Here is a 22,436-nt window from a genome sequence, read left to right as displayed (position 1 = left end):
ATGTAAATGTGAATGAAAATTTATTGAGAGTTTCTATTGATCTTTTTTCCTGTGGGTAGTAGCAAAGTACGTACGTAACCCATTAATGCTTTTACCATTCTTTGGTAAAGCCGTAAAGGCAGTAATATATATACTGCGTGCGCCTCATCATGCTTGTATCGTCTTTTATTTCTTACCAATGATTTTTAATGTAAGAAATTAAAATATATAAAAAAAGAGATGTACACAAAAATAATATATATCATTCTACTTGCTTTCCCTTTAATTTGATGACCAACAATTACATATATATATAATAATAATAAAACTGTATGTTTAGTAAAAAAAAAACTACTCACATCAAAATATTTTTTCACGTAAAAATAATAGTAAAGAATCATTAGATGGATTAACATGTGCCATCTTTAAATTCTTAATGATCGTCTTTACACGAATTTATATTTTTACATGAACAGAAACTTATTTGAATAATCAATAATAATTAAGCGACATTAATGGTGTTTATCCCAAAGAAAACTTGGTATAATCAAACCTAACAAAGCTAAGATCCTCATCGTTGATCCAATCGTACTTGTCCTTGAAAGGGTTGGCGAGAGAAGCAGGAGGATAAGAATCAATGGAGTCCTTCCACACATTCTGATCCGACAAATCTTTCATAACTTCCCAAACGCAGTTATTACACTTGAAACCAGCACCAAGGCTTATCATCAATATTCTATCTCCCTTCTTCAACCTCTTCTTCGCTTCCATGTACCCAAGAACGTACCACAATCCACCGGCCGACGTGTTCCCCCACCGGTGCAGCGCCATCCTCGCCGGCTCAAGGTCATACTCATTCAGCCTCATTCCTTTCCCGACACCGTCGATAACCGCTCTCCCTCCGGGGTGCACGCAAAAATGCTCTATCCCCGCCTTGAAATTCAACCCTCCACCGCCAAGAACGTTGTTCATCAAGCTTCCCTTCTTCGTCTTATTCTTGTTTCCGAGAAGAATCTCGAAGACTCTCAAGGTTTCGCCTTTCTTGATGCTTTTACGAACACAAACCAGGAAGAATCTGACTCGTTCCCAGAGAGGGAGAATCTTTGGCGCCATTTCTTGGAGGTTAACGGTCAACGCCTGAGCTGCTGACTTGACCAGACTCTTGGTTAACCGGAAACCGGCGTGGCCTTGCTCGTCTTCTACCTGTATGCAGCAACTGTAAGCTTCGTCGTCTGCACCGTACTGTGTTCTCTGCATGTGCTTCAGTTTGAGGATTGCGCGGTTCTTCATGCTCGGTTTGTTAGTGAAGAGCATTGAACAGCCGCCGGATCGGAAGAGGCAGTTAGAGAGCATCATCATCTTGTCCCTTCCGCAGTACCAATGAGCACCGAGATCCTCCGTGCTAACCACGACGGCGATGGAGTTGGTGTATGACTTAAAGATCTGTTGCACTAAATCAATAGCAACCACGCTGGCACTGCACCCCATTCCAGAGAGATTGAAACTCTTAACATTCTCCCGCATCTTGTAGCGGTTGACGATTCTCGAGGTGAGGGAAGGTGAGGGGGAGAACAAGGAGACGTTGACGACGAGAACGTCGACGTCGGAGGGAGAGATTCCGGTGTTTTTGAAGAGGTTATCGAGGGTTTGGAACATGATCTCGTCGATCTCGTCGTGAATGTCTTTGAGAGTGGGGCATTCTTCTCTGCCGTCAAGAACGATTCTTGGGCAGTAAGTGTTCTCGCCGATGCCGGAGTTGACGATGGTTTTGAGGAGGAATCGGTACTCCTCTAAGCCAAGGTTTCTGTTGCGCATCACGATTCTTGTGCAGGAATCTGTGTCGAGTTTTGTGTCCTCTGGTGGCATGAAGCATTCATAGGCCACCATATAACATGATTTCCCTCTTCGATTGATAATGAGTAACTTGGAGAGGACATAGATTGAATACAACATTGGAACGGAGAGGCATAAGATGAGAAGAACATCCATGGCTGCTCAAAAAAGAACAATGAACAGTTGTGTATGTTCTTTTCTTTTTATGTATATGTGTGTTTTCAAGGTGCAAGACTGCTACCTCTATATATAATAATAACAACATGCAAAGAATTTTTAGATCATCTCCTTGCAAATTATATTTTTTAAAAAATAAATTAAACATTACATGTATTTAAATATAAAATAAAATTTTATGTATAATTATTTTTATATATAATTATTTTTTTATGAAATTAAGAATTTTAAGATACTTTAATAGGTTAGACTAAATTATCATCTAATGATTCTCACTTATCAACTTCACATGAATATTGATGGAAAAGTATGAGAAATCAATGAAATACTTGTATAATGTGTACAATGGAGGTTTATGAAATATTAGAGATATAACCATTAGTGTTATTTTTTTGGGGGATGCTCCCATAAACATGCGTAAAACGTCTTTTTGTAAAGACATTTACGTGTCGAATTATTATTGGACGTATTAATGAACCGGTTATTTTTGAATTTTTTAACAAATTAGAATAAAACCGTTTTTTTTTTAACAATAACAATAAATCAAATTTTTTTAAGAATTTAATTGTATTTTTAAATTTTTAGGGATTTAAATGTCCGAAAAACAAAAAAGTCAGGAATATAATTGTCTTTTTATCAAAAAATTTAAAGATATTCGGTTTAAATAGTATAATTCGATCGGATCAAATCGAATCTAATAATTATAATGCAGACAATTGGGTTTATTATTGTTGCTATAATAAACCGATTTTGTTCTAGTTTATTTTTATTAACCGGTTCAATAATAATGTCCAATAATAACATGACATGTGTAAACGTCTTTAAGAAAAGACATTTTTAATGTCTTTATTAAAGTGGTCTCCTATTTTTTTTCATCGACTGAAACTTTTGGGATAAGTGGTATCATGACATGATATTAAAGACCTAAATCCAAAAGGTCAAAAATTCTATCTTTGGTGAACCCAAAATCAGTTTAATATTTTTAGAAGATGTTTATTATTCTTAATACTCAAATAGTATAGGGGATCCTTTATTGATTATTACTCATATGATTTTTTTTTACAAGAAATTATGATATTTACTTGTGGAGTGTGCAATGCAAGTTGTACTATAGAGCCAATCACATTTCCTACACTCGCATTCACATGTACAAGTTGCATGAGTTTTCAACCAAAACAAATTAAACTCTCTTATTGGACCAGACGATATTGACTTCTGCCTATTATACCTCCATTTGGGAAAATATATAATTAAATTATTTGAATATAGTGCTAGTTATTATTCGTGCTGTACAAACAGGGTTCTCGTTGGAGTAGGTCAAAAAATTATAAATATTCTAGCAGGTGGACCATCCAACAAGGAGCTAGCAGCACAATTGTATTTGCACTGATCAATTTTTTATAATAATGAAAAAACTCTGTCATCTTTATAGTTCTTTACGGACACTTTTGATTCGCATCATTTCAACTAACATCATCTATTGGGGTTCAGAAAATTTAATGACTCCCTAGGTTAAAACAAGAATCAAATCAAAATAAATTAACCAGCTTCAATTCGATCTTATATTAGTCTCTAGCTAGGTACTTCAATTGTTTCGTTCAGTTAGACATGGCATGTGCCATCTTACTTAGCTTTTAATATTGTTTGCTCTCTATTAAATTACATATATAGAAGCAGAACACCTTCACCATTAGGGTTAATTAGTTCATTAAATTAAATTACAACTGATCAATGTCGCAAACAAAATCAGTTTATCCATTGGATCGAGAAATTAAATACATGAAGTTGATAAATGATTTAATTGATTTAACTAAATTTTTATTTAACAACTTTTAATTATCAACTTTATATAAAATTGATTGCAATTCAGTTTTCAGGTAAATGCACATGCGAGCAAGTTGTATTCATTTCATTTCTTGCAATAGATCTTACTTTTGTGTATAAATTAACGTTAGTATACGCTAGCCAGTGCATATATACTACTCACGTAGAGTTATATATATATATAAAAGACAAAGAAATGAAAACAAAAATGAGCAAGAATAATGGAAGAAATGGCATATGGCAGACAACTTGGCCTCAGTCACCGGATAAACACATTTATTACGAGTTATATGATCTTCGATAGACCAGCCCCGTCGGGACTAAATAAAATTAAATAATTATATATATAATCTATTATTAAATTAATTATTTATATAAAAGTATATATCTATGAAGCACGGACACTTTGTTGAGTTGCTGTGTCCGCGTGTCGGACACATTTCGGACACGACATTCGTCTGACACACGTGTCTACTGTGTCCAACTGTGTCTTAATAAAAAATAAAAATTTTTTTCCGAACACACTTGGACACACTTAAATACCATCACGTGTCTGCGTGTCCAACCTTATTCTTAACATATATCGTTGAAATGAGTTTAGAAATAATATATATTATTATTTATTAAAACAAAAAATATTTTAGATACTTTTATATAATTAAAAAAACATTAAAAACAGTTAGAAAATTATTTTATATTTTAACAGCAATAAAATATCAAAAATTCATTGTAATTTATCTAAAAAGTACTTTATATTCTATATATATGCCGTGTCCCGTATCTTATAAAATTTTAAAATTTGTGTGTTCGCGTGTCTCGTATTCGTGTCAGTGTCCATGCATCATAGGTATATATTGTCTAATTTAATAATTATTTTTTGTATATTATAATATTTTTGAAGATAAATACTCTTATAAAAACACATTTACGTGAAAATAATATTATGAATGGTTAAATAAATTTGTTAAATACATATACTAAATTATTTAACTGTTTCATAATATCATCTTTATCTAAAAAATATCATCAATCATACGAATATTCAACATTTTTAAATAAAATATATAACCATATTTATGTTTACTTTCCACCAGACACGCATCTAAAAAACTAAAAACGGTTTATTTTCGATATGGTGGAAATATATATAAAAATGTGAAAGACAAAGGTATCATGAACACTTGTCCAGTACGCCTAACTCTGCTTAAAAAGACAATAACTAAGACGATATTTTCTGATATTTATACATATATCCAGTAACAATAATTGAACTTACTCTTTCCTTTAAGTTAGTTTACATGCATTGAGATATTGATGACTTCGGTGTAAGTGTTAATATAGGTAGTTAGGTACCGCCAGCTACTCCATTATTAACAAGCTTATTCAAATTTTTCTTTTTCATTTTATTAATTAATAATATGGACCAGCATAATAAAAGTTACTAACATGTTCGATCATATAGTGAAGGACAATTAACATTAACAGCGTCTCCTTTAAAGGATGCATCAGATCATTAGAATAGGGCCCCTATCTCATATATAGCTCATGATGAGAATTATTGATTCTTTTCAAGTTTTAATTATTAAATTGGCGAAATCAAATACCTAGGCAGGTTGCATTAAATGATTATTTAATTAAATATATTAATAATTTCATTTTATTTTTTTACGATATTTTTTAATTTAATAAATTAAAAATTAACTCATTGTGAATCTTTCATTTAATTTTACGGTTTTTTTCTATTCGAATTTTCAACACTTATTTAATTAAATAATTAGACTAACTATTTAATTAATCCAAATTATTGATATTAATTCTATCTTGAAAATGCGTAGTTGGAACAGAAGATAATAATAATGTCCTACAATTCATCAATGTACATATGATGCACGTCGTACATCGCCAACTAAAGAAAGAAAGAAAATTAATTATTAAACACTGTACTCATTTCTTATATATATTCATTAATCGATCACTAGCTAGTAGGTAAAGAGCTTATATAATCAAAGAAAGGTTTGACAATTAAACGATTATGTCTGATCACTTAATTAACGGTCGTTATTATGAACTATAATGTACAGGTTGATTATTAACTTAGAATTTTTCTCATAAAGTTATGATGCATAATACAATAAACATAGTCATTATCAATTGAAAATTAAACTTTTATATTAATTAATCAACTTCGGTCCATATATATGCACGGGTAGTGACAAACACATCAAACACAACAAATTACAAAGTCATATATAGCTGTAACCATACATTATTATTATTGTGCATGCATGCAGCTTGAGTAGTTGTGATGAGGTTTAGATTGGAATCATGTAGGTGCAGTGGGTCTAAGAAAGTGTCTCTGTCCAGATGCATCAAACTCACTGAGAAAAGAGCTCACCCGATAAAATCAACCTTATGTATATTAAAATCAATCATTAATATATAATATATATTATAATATAAAATAAATTTTAAATAAATTAAATAGTATATATATTTATATATAATTATACAATAATTTATTATATAAATAACATTTTTAAATAATAATACATGTGCTTAATAAAAAAAATAGGTTTAATTATTCTGTTAGTTCCTATAATTTCGCAAAATTTTCAATTAGATCCATATACTTTTTTTCCTTTTAATTGGGTCCCTACACCAATTTTTTTTCAATTAGATTCCTACCGTAACAAAACAGTTTGATTTAACAGAATATTTCATTCCTACATTGAATATTCTCTCAATTTTTTCTAAATTCATAAATTGTGTCTCCCTTTTTGTTTTAAAAAAGACAAAATTAACCTTTTACTCTTCTTCCACCTTTCCGTCTCCCTCCTCTACTCCAGTCCCTCTCTCTCACCTTCATTCTCACCATTTTCGTTCTATAAAAAAAACAGAACAACGAGCTCTCTCTCTCTCTCTCTCTCTCTCTCTCTCTCTCTCTCTCTCTCTCTCTCTCTCTCTCTCTCTCTCTCTCTCTCTCTCTCTATATATATATATATATATATATATATATATATATATATATATATCTTTCAAGTTAGTAGTGCTTTTTCCCGACTAAATTTTTCAACCATAGTCAGAGATAGAAGCTCTGAAATGTCGCCATTATTTGGATTTTAGACATAGATTTGCATTTCTGCAGAGTTTAAGAACTGAAATCGGAAAGCTTTCTCCATTTCATGCAACAGCAGAACCAGATTTAGGTGAGAAACTAAATAAAGTTAATCAGAGCTAGAATTGTGTGCGTTTGATTCTCCTCATCGCAACTTTGCAGCGGTGAATCCAATTTTAATGTTCATTTCTATCTACTGGCTATAACTTCTCTGATTCATCTCTTTTTCTCTCCTTTCTTACGTTTTCTTCTTCTGTAGGAAATCGAAAACTCACTTGTTTATTTTCTTCGATTGCGGTAGTTCCAGAAGGAATTGATTGTTCATCAAGTGTAAGTTTACGGTGAGAGACATCGATTTTCATTCCCCTTTTTTGTATTTACAACTTCTTCTTCTACCTCCTTGTTCGATTTTTTCACATTGTCTTAGTTTCAGAATTGGGGGAAAACAATTTGAACTTGGAGGCTCCGATTTTCAATGTAAAACTGGATTACCAAAAATATTTCAATAATATCTGTGCCTCCCTCATTTGTTTGCCATCGTCCATCTTTCGATGCTGACTCAGTGAAGCTGTAAAATATGCTCACGTCTCACGCCTCACACAATTCTCATCTCTTTTATCCTTTTTCTATTCATTGAAAATCGTAGACACTTGAATGCACATCTCATAGACTATTAAGTTCAAAATCAAAGCCAATCTCAATTGCTTACATGAAAAAAGATGTAGCAAAATTGATTGTGTAAAAAAATTTTGATTATGAGTTCAGATTATATATGTGTTTTGTTTGTAATTAAATGATTATGTCATGACAAAAATTTTATTTTTGATCATGTTAAAAATTAATTATGACAAAAATTTTAGTTTTGAATTTGTGTTGTATGACTATTTCTGCCATGAAAGAAGGGAGTTTGTTAGTAGAAGAAGGGTAGAGATAAAAAAAGAAGGCAAAAAGATGATGGAAGTGAAGGTGAAAGAAAGAAGAGAAGGGATGAAGGTAAATTAGTAAATTTATATTTTATAAACGTTTTTTTAACTTTTACCATTAATAAAGACTTAATTAAAAAATTTAATATGATATAGGGACCAATTAAAAGAAAAAAAAAGTATAAAAATCTAATTAAAAATTTTACAAAATTATAAGAACCAACAGAATAATTAAACCAAAAAAATAATAGAAGAAAAAAGCAGCATATGAACTAATTTGTTGAAATTGTGGCATGGGCATTTAAACTCATCTTATAACTTTTAGAAAAAATAACACTCTTTTCTGAGAAATATTTAAATAATATTTTTTTATTTGTTGAATGTGCACTCCTCTTTTCTTTAAGATTAACATATATTTTATTTGACAAAAATGCCCATCAATTATCATTATAATTATATACATAAAATAATAATTATTATTTGATTAACTCAAATATTGATAAGAATTAATAATATTGTAATATAGATTTATTATTATTTCAATATATTTCTTTTATTTTTTATATTTTATCACATATAATATAAAATATGTTTACTTATTACAAAAATATTTAATTTAAAAATTTTAAATATTTTATAATTATTAACGTAATAAATTTTATTTATTTTAAATTAATCATGAGATATATAAAAAATTTAAATTATTTTATTAATTTTATTAGAATACTTTAGATTATGTAATAAATATAAATTTTACTTAAATACTTTATATCATGTAATAAAATATTAAAATAAACAGAATTTATAATAACAATAATAAATATAAATTTTGTTTCATCGTTATTATTATTATTATTTAAATCAACTGGCAAATAAATTATATATATATATAGAGAGAGAGTGATTTTGGTAAGTTGGACTAATAAAGTTAATGTATTTTAATTTTTCAACAAAAAATATATATTTTATAAATAAAAAATATTATTTAAACATAAAAAAATCTCATTTTTTCTATAATTTAGTTTGGTATTAGAGGCGCATTACATACATATACATATATATCATTTCAGGTTATAAGTTTCACTTTTCTTCATCAATCATCACAAAGAAAAATTATCAGATGCTTTGGATATAAATTATAACTCTTACATTGATATATTAAATAAACAATAGGTTATTAATGAATGCTTATAATAAAATCAATTATACTTAACTAGCATAAATTGATTATGAAGAATATTTCTTTTCTATTTTATATATGTTCACATCACCTAATAGTGACTTTATTGCAAATCTATAATCTATTACTAATTTTATAACGTCATATGTCATTTTTTAATTGTAATTGAAATTAAATAATTTTTTTTCAAAATTTAGAAAGTCTCCCCTCTTTTATCTTTTTCTCTTTTTCTATCTATCTCATTCTTTACCCACTCTATCTCTCTTATATATTATTATCAAAGACCAATTACAAATTTAATAATCAAAATATACAACATGACATTTTCTAATTGTATCCAAATCTATTATCTATTACTAATTTTATAACTAAAATGTATCACATGTCACTTCTTCATTGTAACTAAAATCAAATATTTTCTTCCAAAATTTAAAAGTTCTCCCCTCTTCCTTCTCTCTTTTTCTATTTATCTCTCTTATATATTATTATCAAAGATCAATTACAAATTTGACAATTAAAATATACAACAGGACATTCTCTAATTGCATTCAAATTAAATTAAAATTATAATTAAAATATTAAAATTAAAATATAACTATATTATATATTATATATTACTAACTAATTTAATAATCAAAATATGTCACATATTTTATTATTAAAATTGAAAGAAAATATTTCTCTTCAAAATTAATAAACTTTCTTCCTACATTCTCTTATTTACCTCTCTTTTTTTTTTATTTCTCTCTACCCTTTTCATTCTATATATAACTTATAATTTATATTTTATATTAGTAATTTGATAAATCAAAATATGTCATTAGATATTTCTTTTATTACAATTAAAATAATTTTTTTTAAATTAACAAACTTTCTCTCTCATTCTTCTTCTTTATCTTTCTCTCTCTTTTATTTCATTTTCTATTTTTCTCTATCTTTTTGCTCTACAACAAATAAAATTAATAAAATAATATAATTTAAATAAAAAATATTATTATTATTTTATGCATATAATTTTATTTTTTATTTAATTTTAAATTTTTACTGCTTATCTTTTTAATTTATATTTTTACTTTTCTTCTTTTAAATATTTATTATATATAATTTGGAGGTAATACTAATATTGTGATTAAAATTTAGAATTGAGATTAAGTTATTTAAAAAAATAATTTTGAGTTAATCTTATAACTATCAATATAATTTTTTTATGCTAATATCTAATTATATTTTTATATACATAGAGAGAAAAAATATTATTTTTAAATAGTAAGTATAAAAATTAAATATTTTTATTTATACAACAGACGTAATACCTAATCAAATGTAAAAGTATACACGATAAATTCTTTTAAATTTTAGATAGAGAATGTTAAAATTAATTATTAGTAAAAAATTAAACTCTTTCATATAAAAATAATAACTAAAAAAATTATTATTTAATTTTTTTATCTACAAAAATTTTGATCTTTTTAGTTAACAAACACTTTTATCTCTTATAATATTTTTATAAAAAAAAATTTAATTTTATAAATATTTATACCATAATCTATAATGCTAGATTTTTAAAAAAATTATATTTCCATAATTGAATAAAAATATTAGTTGTTACTTATTTATTATTAGAGTTGATTTCATAAAGTAACTTAATTAGCTTGCTTTGTTGCATGAAGATCACGCATACAAAGTGTCTAAATCTTATCCCCGTCACCCTTAATATATCCATCCACCATTATTGACTAACTAGTAATAATTGGAATTTGGAATTTAGTAGCAGTAGTTTGACGATCATACTGAAAATGATTCATACTAATACAGATGTAGACTTGAGAAGTAGCGAAGTATTTTATGGTGGAAGCAGCCTGAGGGCTGTGGCAACTTGATAACATTCCTCCACTCATTTATTTAATTAAATTTTGATCCCTTACCCTAAAATATCATCCTCTACCCTAAAAGAAAATATATAGTTAGGCAATTATATCAACTTAATTATGGATATATATATATATATATATATATATATATATATATATATATATATATATCATTTATTACTTGTTGACTTAGATCGCCTGTTAGTTGTAAGGTTTATCACATTAAATTAATTAAAGAGATGTTATTTGCATATTCGCTTGTTTTTGTCTCATGATATCTAAACAATGCTTTTGAGAAGACTAATTGTTCCTTTAAAAAAGGGTAATGCTAAAAAGATCACTAAAAATATAATATTTATTAATTGTAACAATAATTAATAAATAAGTTTGGATTGTTTTGACTTTTGATTTGATAATTTTTTATTGTTTTTTAAATATTTATTGTTTAAAAAATCACTAAAAGAATATTAGAAGCTAATATCTTTTGTATATTAATATTAATTAACATTATTTTAAATTAATATTTTATTTTTATATTACTAAGATTTAAGATTTATAATTTAGCATAAAAATATATTAATTGACCAATATTGACAAAATAAATCTTGGCAAAAAATATTAATTATTTAAACAAAAATTTACCACTTTTAATTTAAAGTTCTTAGCTATTTTCTTTTTTAAAAAAATATTGACCAATAATTTACTCAATTTAAAATTTATTCATAGTTAAAAATCTTTTTTCCTCCAACAAATAATATATTTTGTAGAAATAAAATAAATTTAAAAACTCTTTTCAGATATGGAACATATCTGTTGTTTGCCAACTAAACCAAACCACTGTGGTAACCAAATCATTAATGTTAGTTGTTGATGGTCGTCATAAAAATCATCATTTTTATAATATTATTTTATTGAAATAAGATAAACTAATTACAAGCATAAAATTTTTTTATATATAAACAAAAACTAAAAATCATTAAATAATAAATATTATATATTTAATCAAATTATTTAATATAATATATATCAAAACACTATATTTTATTAATTAATATTTTCATATAAAGATACAGTTTCATATGAATTAATAACGGTGTATGAAGAGCTTATGAATTATGATAGCTACTAAGCTGAAGGCATGCATAGAAAAGGAGACAGATAGGGTCACACACATGCATGAGTTTTCTCAATTTCCCATAATACTTATTTTCTTTGTTATTGCAACTAATCAATCTTTCAATCAACCACCACAACTTAGGCAATTATTGTTGTTGCAACCATTTCATTTATTTATATGTTACGTTTACGCATCAATTCTTCAATTTTAATTAGTCAACTCAACGTCAAAGCTGCCTCTTATCTAAGGAAATCTTATCCTGTAGAGCAGTCTACTAACAATTAATTCGGATTGGCCAGAAAATTAAAATAAAATTTTTATGTAAAATTATTAGTTAAAAATTATTAGGTAATTTAATATGTTATAAAATTTTTTAACTATTAACATCGCACTACAACAATATAAATTATTTTTTAGGGTTATATGTGTAAAAAAAGAATTAAAATTTATAAAAAAAAATTTAACACTATTTTAACTATAAAAATATGTTAATAAAAGTTTTGTCAAAAATAGTATTTTTAACATATAAGTAATTGTGAAAAAAGTTTGAATCTTATTTTGATAAATATTAGCTGTTAAAAATAATTTATTAAAAAAATTTGAGAATATATTTTGTAATACTTATTAACTGTCAAAAATACTATTTATTTTGACAGTTATTGACCATTAAATATTCTCAACAAAAATTTTTAACAAAGAATGAGATGAGATCTTAAACTGAAGAATAAATTAAGATTTTAAAGATAAAAAATGAGTAGTATGATCCCAAACTGAAAAGAGTGTGATGTCAAAATTGAGTCCAGAAAAGAAAAGAAACAGTGGAGTAAATTGAAAATAAATGAGTGTCAAAATTAAAAAGTAATTTTTTACAGTCAAATTATTTATCAAAAAACATAAAAAATTTGACATTTGTAATATTTGTCAAAAATATATATTAATTTTAATATTTAATTATAATATTAAAAAATAAAATATTAAAATAACTCTTTTTTTTGGTAGTGGTCTTCATAGAAAAATAAGTGCAGGTGAATATTTACTTTAAAATAAACGATTTAAAAATATTTCGAAGGCTCATTAAACTTAAACTTACATCTGAGATATTTTGTGATAGAATGAAGCACAGATGTTTTTTAATTAAGCCACCAAATTAGGTTGAAGTTGGTGTGATCTTCCAATAAACACATACATATATCTCAGGTAATATGTTATGTATTTATTTGTTTGCGTTCAAGGATATTCCAGCCGAGTTTTTAATTTTATTTTTATTTTTCCCTTGAATTATTGGTAATGTTCCTTAGTCTTTGAAACTATATATCTAACTAATTTTGTGGGCATTAATGATAAGGTTAAATGCATCTACTTAATTTAATGACGGAAATGATTTGTCTAGTAGACTAGTAGTACTTGAGAGAGTTGATAACATTAGAGATATTAAGAAAATATACACGATAAATGATATTTGCGTGTGTGTATATATATATAAGAAATTTTTTATCTTGAGAAGTGTTATATGCGTTATCTTTATGCATATTTCTATTTTCTATATTAAAAATAAGATAAATTTTAGCTAACTTTCTCTCAAATAAAGGATATGTTACTTTTTATAATATATAATATATTTCATGGTTATTAGAAGAATTTGATTGTTATCATAATTAATATTAATTTAATTAACTAGAATTTGGATAACCATATAGTCATCTATAATAAAATTATTGACTTAATCTTTTTGTTTTGAATTCACCATTAATTTATTTAAACAACGCTAATAATCTATTAGACATAAAATATGTGTGTGAATTACACAAAATTTTAATTTAAACAAATTAATGTGGATTTAAATTAGATTAGCCGTGAAATGAGGCTCCCATAAAATTTTAACTGCAGATTAGTTGGATAGATATCACTGAGAAACAAATTATTTTGGATGGTAAAACTTTTTTGGGTCAAAAGTTCCTTCAATAATCACGGTAAAACTTATGGCTTCAATTATATCTTGCAGTCATTAATATAATTAAAAGGATTATTAATTATACACAATTGTAATTAAATAATATTTAATTTAATGGTTAATCTTTTTGTTTCTTTTTTTTATTTTGGCTGGGAAAGATTAAGACTTAAGAGATCGGGTAGTTTGAAAAAAAAAATGGTGAAACTGCAAAATGGAATTTTATTAAAAACTTCTTGCAATTTGAACAAATTATTTTACTCTTATTAGATGATTTGGTTATCTAATAAACTTAAGTTAGAGAAATAGTTAATATTAACTAATAATTATGATGACTCAATCAAATTTTTTAATAATAATGAAATATGTTACAGAAGCTAATTAATCCTTTATTTAAGAAGAGGTTAACTAGAATTTTTCTTAATTTGATATACTGATATTGTAAAATATTTTACATATTTGTTTAATTTTATTTGTTTAAGTATCAACGCAGTTAATGTAAAATATAGTTATTTTTATTAATATTATATTATATAATTAAATATATTTATAAAATTATTTTATATTAACAATGCATCTAAATTAAATTTTATTAAAAATAATTGATAAAAAAATAATAAAAAATATTTCATACCATAAAAAAGAAGGAATATAAAAGAAGAGTTAAAAAAAAAAAACAATTCAAACATATTTTTATTTTATCTGTCACTTCTTATCAATAATTTTTAGTACTATTAAAAAATGTATAAGAGGTACATACATAAATAGTGTACATAATATTCCTTGATTTATCCGGTGTGTATATGTATGTTGCAATTTCTTCCATAAAACAGAAAAGGAAAGAATAGAGAAAAATACTTGTGTATTAAGAAATCAGATACAGTAATTGTGACTGAGAGTTGAACTATATATATTTGTTACCTTTATAAAGCATGCATGAGAGCAAGGGTATTCATAAATGAGTTTTGGAAACTTAATTCTCAAGAAGGTACCTAACAATATAATAAAATTGTGTAACAGACTTGTTTCTCTATTAATACTTTAAACTATAGAGAGAATTTGTGATTTGAAATGCATAAGATATAAACATATGTAAGGAACATGTGCAAAACTAAGCTTAAATAATAAGGCAAACTAGACCTAGATATAGTAGGAGCAAGAATCAAGATATCAAGAAACACAAGTTGTAAAGAGAATTTATATTCAATTTGGGATAAAAAAAAAACGAGTGAATATATGTTTGCGTATGGAATTTATAGGTATATTACAATGTTTTAAGACAATCTTAATTATAGAAGAAGAGAGATGTTCTAATCTCCTATGCCATAAAATAAGATTTATTTTACATGCTGTAAGAAAAGATTATACAGCATATTTATCATTTAAAGAAGTTAGAATACATAAATTATCAAAATTATTTCAGCCATTTCTAACAATCCTTAAAGAAGAGTTTGTTTGTTGACATGAAATTTGATAAAAACAAAAAATAGGTGAAATTCAAAGAACATATTGTTGTCCAAGTACTTATTAAAATTTAGCAATTTTAAATATGTACAAGATGTTTTTGAACAAAATATTTTATTATCATGAATATTACTTAGAACAGAAGCCATAATGAGTAATAAGAAAACCAAATTTTATTGTATAAATAATAATTTTGTTATTATACTTTTATAGAACTTTAAAATTATCAAAATCTTAACATAACTTTATCTATCATGTGTTCTAAGAGCACATGTTAATTTTATAAATTAAAATTTTTTTATTAAAAATATATAAAATTTAAATTTTTAATATATTTATTTTCTATTCATTAAATAAAAATATTTAAAATTTTGTACTAAAGATAAAATCTTTAAAATATTTAAAAAAATATTTTGAACATTTATAAACTTTAAAGCTAGTTAAGATACATATTTTATATTTAGTATTTACTAATTTAATTGTTTGAAATTTATTCCCAAAACCAGGTTTAAAAAAATAAAAGAATAAAATGAAGTAATGAACAGAATAGTTTAAAAAGTTAACCAAAAAAAAACAGCAACAACAAAAAAACAAAAACAAAACAAAAAACAAGAAACAAAAAACAAAGAAAACAAAAACAAAAAAAAAAAAAAAGAGAAGAAAGGTTGTATTGTGAAAGAGGGATTGGGTGTAGCAGAAGCATTGAAGACGAAGATGGTGTCGGTGCTGCCGTATGCAGATGTTGATTCCAGTTTGAGGGCCCTTGCTGGTTCCGCCGAGGGCTTCGGCCGCCACGCCATTGGTGGCCTCCACGGTTCTCTCTATGTCGTCACCACCCTTTCAGGTTCTTCTTTCATTCCCCTCTTCCCGCCCCATTATTCTCCTTTCTCTCTTTTCTCAATGGATTTGATAAAGTTGCACTCTTTTCCAATAGGGTATTCTTATTTTTCCCATTTGCTTCCATGTTTGTAGCTCAATTTTCAATTTTTGATCAATTTGACATGTGTGATCAGGTTCAGGGATTAACATGGTTTTATTTTTTATCTGGGAAAATAAAAATTAGGACTTTATTGAATGCCCTTGTTAGGTTAGATATTTTCAGAATCATTGTGTTGTGTGGTTGCTTTGATAATGAAAAAGGAGGTTCTGTTGACAGCAATGTGTAGAGATAGGCAATGGTTTGATGGGAGGGAAGTGTTGAACCCTTGTTCTGTTTTTGGTTAACATGATTGGGTACATCATATGCTGATGCCTGATTTATTTGTTCAATTCAGTGGAAGCTATATACATGTAAATTTAACATTTTTGTGTGTTCTTGTGTTGTTTATATGGATTTTTTTTTTCTAATAATCGATTTGTTTTGCTTTCAGACGATGGTCCGGGGTCCCTTCGCCAGGGGTGTCGTGAAAAGGAGCCACTGTGGATTGTTTTTGGAGTCTCCGGTACAATTCACCTTTCGTCGTACCTGAGTGTGTCATCTTACAAAACAATAGATGGCCGAGGGCAGAGGATAAAACTAACTGGAAAGGGTTTAAGGCTGAAAGAATGTGAGCACATAATTGTATGCAACCTTGAGTTTGAGGGTGGTAGGGGTCATGATGTCGACGGCATTCAGATAAAACCAAATTCCAGGCACATATGGATAGATCGATGCAGCCTTCGTGATTACGACGATGGGCTTGTAGACATTACAAGACAAAGCACAGATATTACTGTATCTAGGTCAGTTCATTGTCTCCACTTTAAAATGAACTAGATGATTAATTGATTGTTCTGTATTTATAACCAGTTACTTCACTTTTGGCACCAGATGTTACTTTGCGCAGCATGACAAGACCATGCTGATCGGAGCTGATCCATCACATGTTGGTGATAGGTGCATCCGGGTAACAATTCATCATTGTTTCTTCGATGGAACACGGCAAAGACAACCTCGTGTGAGATTTGGAAAAGTTCATCTGTACAACAATTACACCAGAAATTGGGCTATATATGCTATTTGTGCTAGCGTCGAATCTCAGGTCAGTTTCATTCTTTCATTCTCAGCTTTTAAAATTGCAAGCATGTCAAAAATTTGGTTGTTTAAATTTTAAAATCATTTACAGATATACTCCCAGTGCAACATATACGAAGCAGGAGCTAAGAAGAAGACTTTTGAATTTTATACCGAGAAGGTAAATTGATCTGCTCCTTACTTCATAATCCATATCCATGGCCTATTGTATTCTAGAATTTACTCCTTTTGAATCCATTTTCCATCTCTAAATTCAGATCACGATACGAATGGTTGTGATTGAAAACGGTTTTGTAGGCGGCAGATAAGGAAGTGGCGAGGTCTGGCACTATTGTATCTGAAGGAGACATGCTTCTGAATGGTGCTCAACCATGCTTACTAACACGAAACAATGAAGAAGCAATGTTCCATCCAAGTGAATACTATCCAACATGGACAATGGAATCAGCTGACCACTCTCTCAGAGAGATCCTCCAGTTGTGTTCAGGCTGGCAATCCATTGCTAGGCCAAAAGACAATCTGGTTCCCAATTAAGGTTAATTGCATTTACAGGACCTTCTGGTTTGTGTCACCATTGACATATTACACATAATACAAGGTTTAATAGGTTTCGTTAATGGTTCTTTATAGAGTCTAATACTGCTAACATCACTCTTGTATACATAAGCATGCGTTGTGCTTGACACTACTTTTCGTTCTCTGTATCAATCACTATTCAATTTTCATTAGTGAAATGTTATCCAAGCACGGACATAATATATAAGATGAATTTTGAGGTCTGACGTGCGTTTTTAGTTTCCCCCTCGCCATTTCTTTTGGCCACATCTCAAATTTCTTGACGTATATGGAATATATAAACCAAGTATGAAAATGAGGATGATTTTTCTCGGCTCATAATTTGAAAAGGTTGTAAAGTAATTGTTGTAAATCTTTTTCATCTTCATAAACGTGGTTAATGTCTACGCTGTCACCGACAGTAGTACATGAATTTTATCATCAAATTCACATGCCTTACTTTTCTTTCTAAATGATTTAAGTTTTCTGAAAAATTTTGAGTAGAGTATATAATTTTGGATAAACTATATTCAAACTCATGCATCTCAAATAGCACAACTAAAACCAGTGGGAACAACAATGTTCTATATTGCAGCTTATGTATACAAGTCTGGATCATTTGTAATTCAAGCTTACCTTTTGGATTGCTGCTTCCATTTCTGAAAATCTTAAAAATGGGATTTCATGAACTCAATTACTTTGGATACGGGAACCGCTTGTGTTAAGGGCATCTTTGCAATTTGCATTCAACCAAAGTAAATATATAACTCTTGCAGGTTATTGAATCCCATTTTGATGAAGGTGCTTTAACAATACTTGTACTTGACGGCCATGTAACCATATTTCAGATTGGAATTGAATTAAAAATGGCAGGCATCAGGAAGTTAAAATTCTAATTAAGCAGTTGACAAACGGTGCCTTGACACAAGCTAACTTTCTTATGTATTTTAAAATGAAGATTAATATAAAGTGAAAACTCATGCTATTGTCATCACTAAAGTTGCTAGTTAAAAATCATTAGATGATTTAACATAGTTGACTAAATTATTATCTACCAATTCTTCCAACTTCACATTAAGACAATTGCATGTGAATCTTCTTCACCTTAATATAAAGGTTAGAAGATATTCACAAGGTACTCATTACAATACTAAATCACTATAAACAACGAATATGTATGTCATATTGGATTTTACTCATATTTGAATATTTAATAATCAACGATAATCATTCCATGTTTCAAGTGTTGCAGGTTACATCAAGATAGTAGTTAAGCAATACTATGCATATGAAAAGACAATGCCATTTGGCTCACTTCTCAATGGTGAGTAGGAGGAAGTTTAATCTTTCATGCAGCGATCTCAACAAAACAGCAAAAAAAAAGAACAGAAAAAACAACAATGCGGATAAAAGTCATGACAAAACTCAATGTAATCCTCAATTTTGATCATAAATCCATTTCAAAGAGAAACAAAAGGTCCAAATAGGTAAAATTTGAAGACAACAAATAACTCCAACATGAAACTACCTCAAAATTTGCCAACTATAACTGGTAAATGCGCAATATAAAATTAAATATGCATAGACTCCTACACCTTGATGGCATATTTCCTCATTGGGAAATATGTTTCCTTCTTCTTCTCCCTCTCGGTCTTCAAAGATGCCTGTGTAAACAATGTCAAAACTAATGAGCAACCATGGATGGACAACGGAGTAAACAAGAAGGTGAAGAAAACCAACATATCAATGATTATAACTCCTTATCATAATAGTGAAACAAAGAACACAATTGTATGTAGAGGCATGTTTTATCTATCACAGAAAGGATGGTACTAGAAATTTCCAGGCATATTTTCCTCCGAAAGCAGCAAGTCCCTAACGTACATAAGCATAAACATATATTCTACCTTATACATAGCATATATTGGCTGCCATTTTATCAAACACTTCGACATCATGATTTCAGAAGCCAGACACAATAATTCATTAAGAACCATACAGATATATTTCTTTTGGTTGCATCTTACTAGAAATTAAAACAAGCCATCGTGTGACACATAATCCTCTTCAAAGGGGACAATATCTCGTTAGATTACAATACCAGTAAAAGAATATATACAAGAACAAATATCAAAGCCAATTAAAGAATTTAAACAGGCACAAAATGATACAAGGGGGATCGCATTACATCAAACTTTATAAAATCAAATCCAGAATACCTAAGAATAAACGAAAAATGAACACAAGGCAAGGCAAATACCTGGTGCTTGGTGAGCCTTCTGCGAATGGCTCTGGTCTTCTTAGGACGGAGATCAAGAGGTGTGTACTTCTTCTTCTTATAAACTTCCCTCAAAATAGCCTTCTGCTTCTGAGAAATCACAGTCAACACTTGTGCAATGGACAACCTCACAACCTTGATCTTGGAGAGCTTGTTGGGGGCACCACCAGTGACCTTGGCGACACGGAGCAAAGCAAGCTCGGCTTTCAGATCCTTGAGCTGGTTCAACAGCTCAGTCTTGTTCTTCTGCCTCAGCTCGTAAACCTTGATCCTCGCCATTTCTGAATTCTCGAGCTTCTTTCTTCTCCTGATGTGGCTGCTGCGCCTCTTTCTTTACAAACCCTAGTTTCAAATGGGAGGGACAAGGCTCTGTTTTGTGGTGTTTTAGGGTTTTATATATATAGGGTTGTTTGGGCTTCTCCCTTTGGGCTTCTAATGGGCCTTATTTTATTTTAGATTACTAAAGGCCCTTTTTTATAACTTAGCATATGCTTAAGCCGTATTTAGCCTGCTTCAGTCTATTTACCAAAACCCATAAAAGCCCAATTCAGCCCCCAATAACATTTTTTTATAACCATGACTAAAGAAAAACAAAATTTATACTCTGTGTTCTTGTACATTGTATCGATATCTATATTACTACACTTAAATTTTTAAGGGGAGTCCTATTTACTGAAAGAAAAAAATTTTAAGGAGAGTGTTAGGTAAACAATGACCATTTTGAACAACATGAACAACTACCAATCAAATAAAAACACACTACACCTCCAAAATATCTACTTAAATTTTAATATTAAAATAATCATCTATACACCTCCGATATATCTATTATTCACATTATTTAGTATTTTCATTGTCTATCTATACTTTTTCAATTTTTAATTCATGCTATACTCAATATTCCTTTAATAATTTTTTTTTTATTTCTTGCCATGTAATAATGTATATCTTTTTTATATAGACCAATAACATGAATATGAAGTATATGTCTTGTAAATATAACAAATTAAATATATAATATCATAATATTTAGAAAAATTGTTGATTAATATAGATAGAGTAATCGGCTATGGACGACATTTTGATTTTATATTAGAATATGGAATCGGATGTGTATACAGCTACTTTATATGATCTTGTTTGCTCTGTTGCATGGCTCAAGATCCATTTCTTTATTATATAGTTTAATTAGTTTGATATCAATAATTAATATTGTGTTCATGCATTGGAAGCAGGCTTTAGTCCACCAAATCTGATCTATTTCTTGACTTTTAAGACCTTTATTATTTGATTTCCCAAGATATCATTGGCCACGATACAAGAACATATAGTTGTATACAGATCATAGGGGAATAGTACATACTAATATTGTGTATATTGACAGCTATATAATATAATATATAGATAGAAGATGATAACAAATGTTGAGAGGCCATGATTACACCTTCGGAATTATTGAAACAATCTGAATGCATAAGTACAGAGGCAACAAGACTAAAAATCTCTTTAAGAATCTTTGTATTAATGTATTAAAAATAATAAATAATTGATGAATCAAATAATTCTATTGATATAGTAATGATATATAAACCAATATTGCCATTTCCATCTTGCAATTTTAGTCGTTATTGCAACATTTGACTTTTTTGTTCTCTTGACTTTCTGTATAAGCCATAGGACTTAAGTGAGAACTAGTGGGAATAAGTTTAAGTTTGATGTATTAATTATTTAAAAATTTTAAACAATTATTTAACTAAATTTATATGTTTAGATAATAGTTTAAGAAAATAAGAAGTAAATAGTTATTTCTGACTATAAAATATTCGAACGCTGCCAATAAAATTAAAGTTATATCCATGAAAGATCGACTTTTTACAATAAAATTATTCAAACCCTAAAAAATTACCCAAAAACCCAAAAATTACTCTTCCTTCACCCATCATTATCATCGTCATCACATTACTCTCACTCTCTCCCTCCTCTCTCAGAACAGGCTTGCGGCTCCAATTTCTTTCATCCTCTTCTATTTACCACTATTATCTTCGGGTTTATTTCCACATGTGCTCATTTTCACCACCGCTATCTTCAAAACCGATGAGTAATAGATTCCATTTTTTTTCGATCTGAGCTCTTCCTACAACCTCCAGTGACGACTTAG

At 28.3% G+C, this 22,436-nt stretch overlaps 3 protein-coding genes across 3 annotated transcripts; 1 reads left to right on the top strand and 2 right to left on the bottom strand.

The window, feature by feature from the left end:
* Positions 1–314: 314 nt before the first annotated feature.
* LOC130951474 (3-ketoacyl-CoA synthase 19) lies at positions 315–2,020 on the bottom strand. Its single transcript, XM_057880128.1, has one exon. It carries the CDS (start codon positions 1,966–1,968, stop codon positions 502–504), a length of 1,467 nt encoding a protein of 488 aa, XP_057736111.1. The 5' UTR covers positions 1,969–2,020; the 3' UTR covers positions 315–501.
* A 5,797-nt stretch (positions 2,021–7,817) lies between these two features.
* On the top strand, positions 7,818–18,316 carry LOC130949721 (probable pectate lyase 4). Its single transcript, XM_057878368.1, has 6 exons — positions 7,818–7,921; positions 16,129–16,275; positions 16,802–17,153; positions 17,242–17,452; positions 17,537–17,605; positions 17,743–18,316. The coding sequence occupies exons 2-6, from the start codon at positions 16,146–16,148 to the stop codon at positions 17,977–17,979; spliced, it is 999 nt and encodes a 332-aa protein (XP_057734351.1). The 5' UTR covers positions 7,818–7,921; positions 16,129–16,145; the 3' UTR covers positions 17,980–18,316.
* A 1,100-nt stretch (positions 18,317–19,416) lies between these two features.
* On the bottom strand, positions 19,417–20,633 carry LOC130949723 (60S ribosomal protein L35-like). The gene is made up of 2 exons (XM_057878369.1): positions 20,261–20,633; positions 19,417–19,664 (listed from the first exon to the last, which is right to left on the bottom strand). Exons 1-2 carry the CDS (start codon positions 20,555–20,557, stop codon positions 19,590–19,592), a joined length of 372 nt encoding a protein of 123 aa, XP_057734352.1. The 5' UTR covers positions 20,558–20,633; the 3' UTR covers positions 19,417–19,589.
* Between the last annotated feature and the right edge of the window lie 1,803 nt (positions 20,634–22,436).

This window comes from Arachis stenosperma, chromosome 9 (genome assembly GCF_014773155.1).
Source record: "Arachis stenosperma cultivar V10309 chromosome 9, arast.V10309.gnm1.PFL2, whole genome shotgun sequence".
Lineage (NCBI taxonomy): Eukaryota > Viridiplantae > Streptophyta > Magnoliopsida > Fabales > Fabaceae > Arachis > Arachis stenosperma.
The sequence above is the reverse complement of the archived record's forward strand: the minus strand, read 5'-3'. Positions and strand labels throughout refer to the sequence as shown.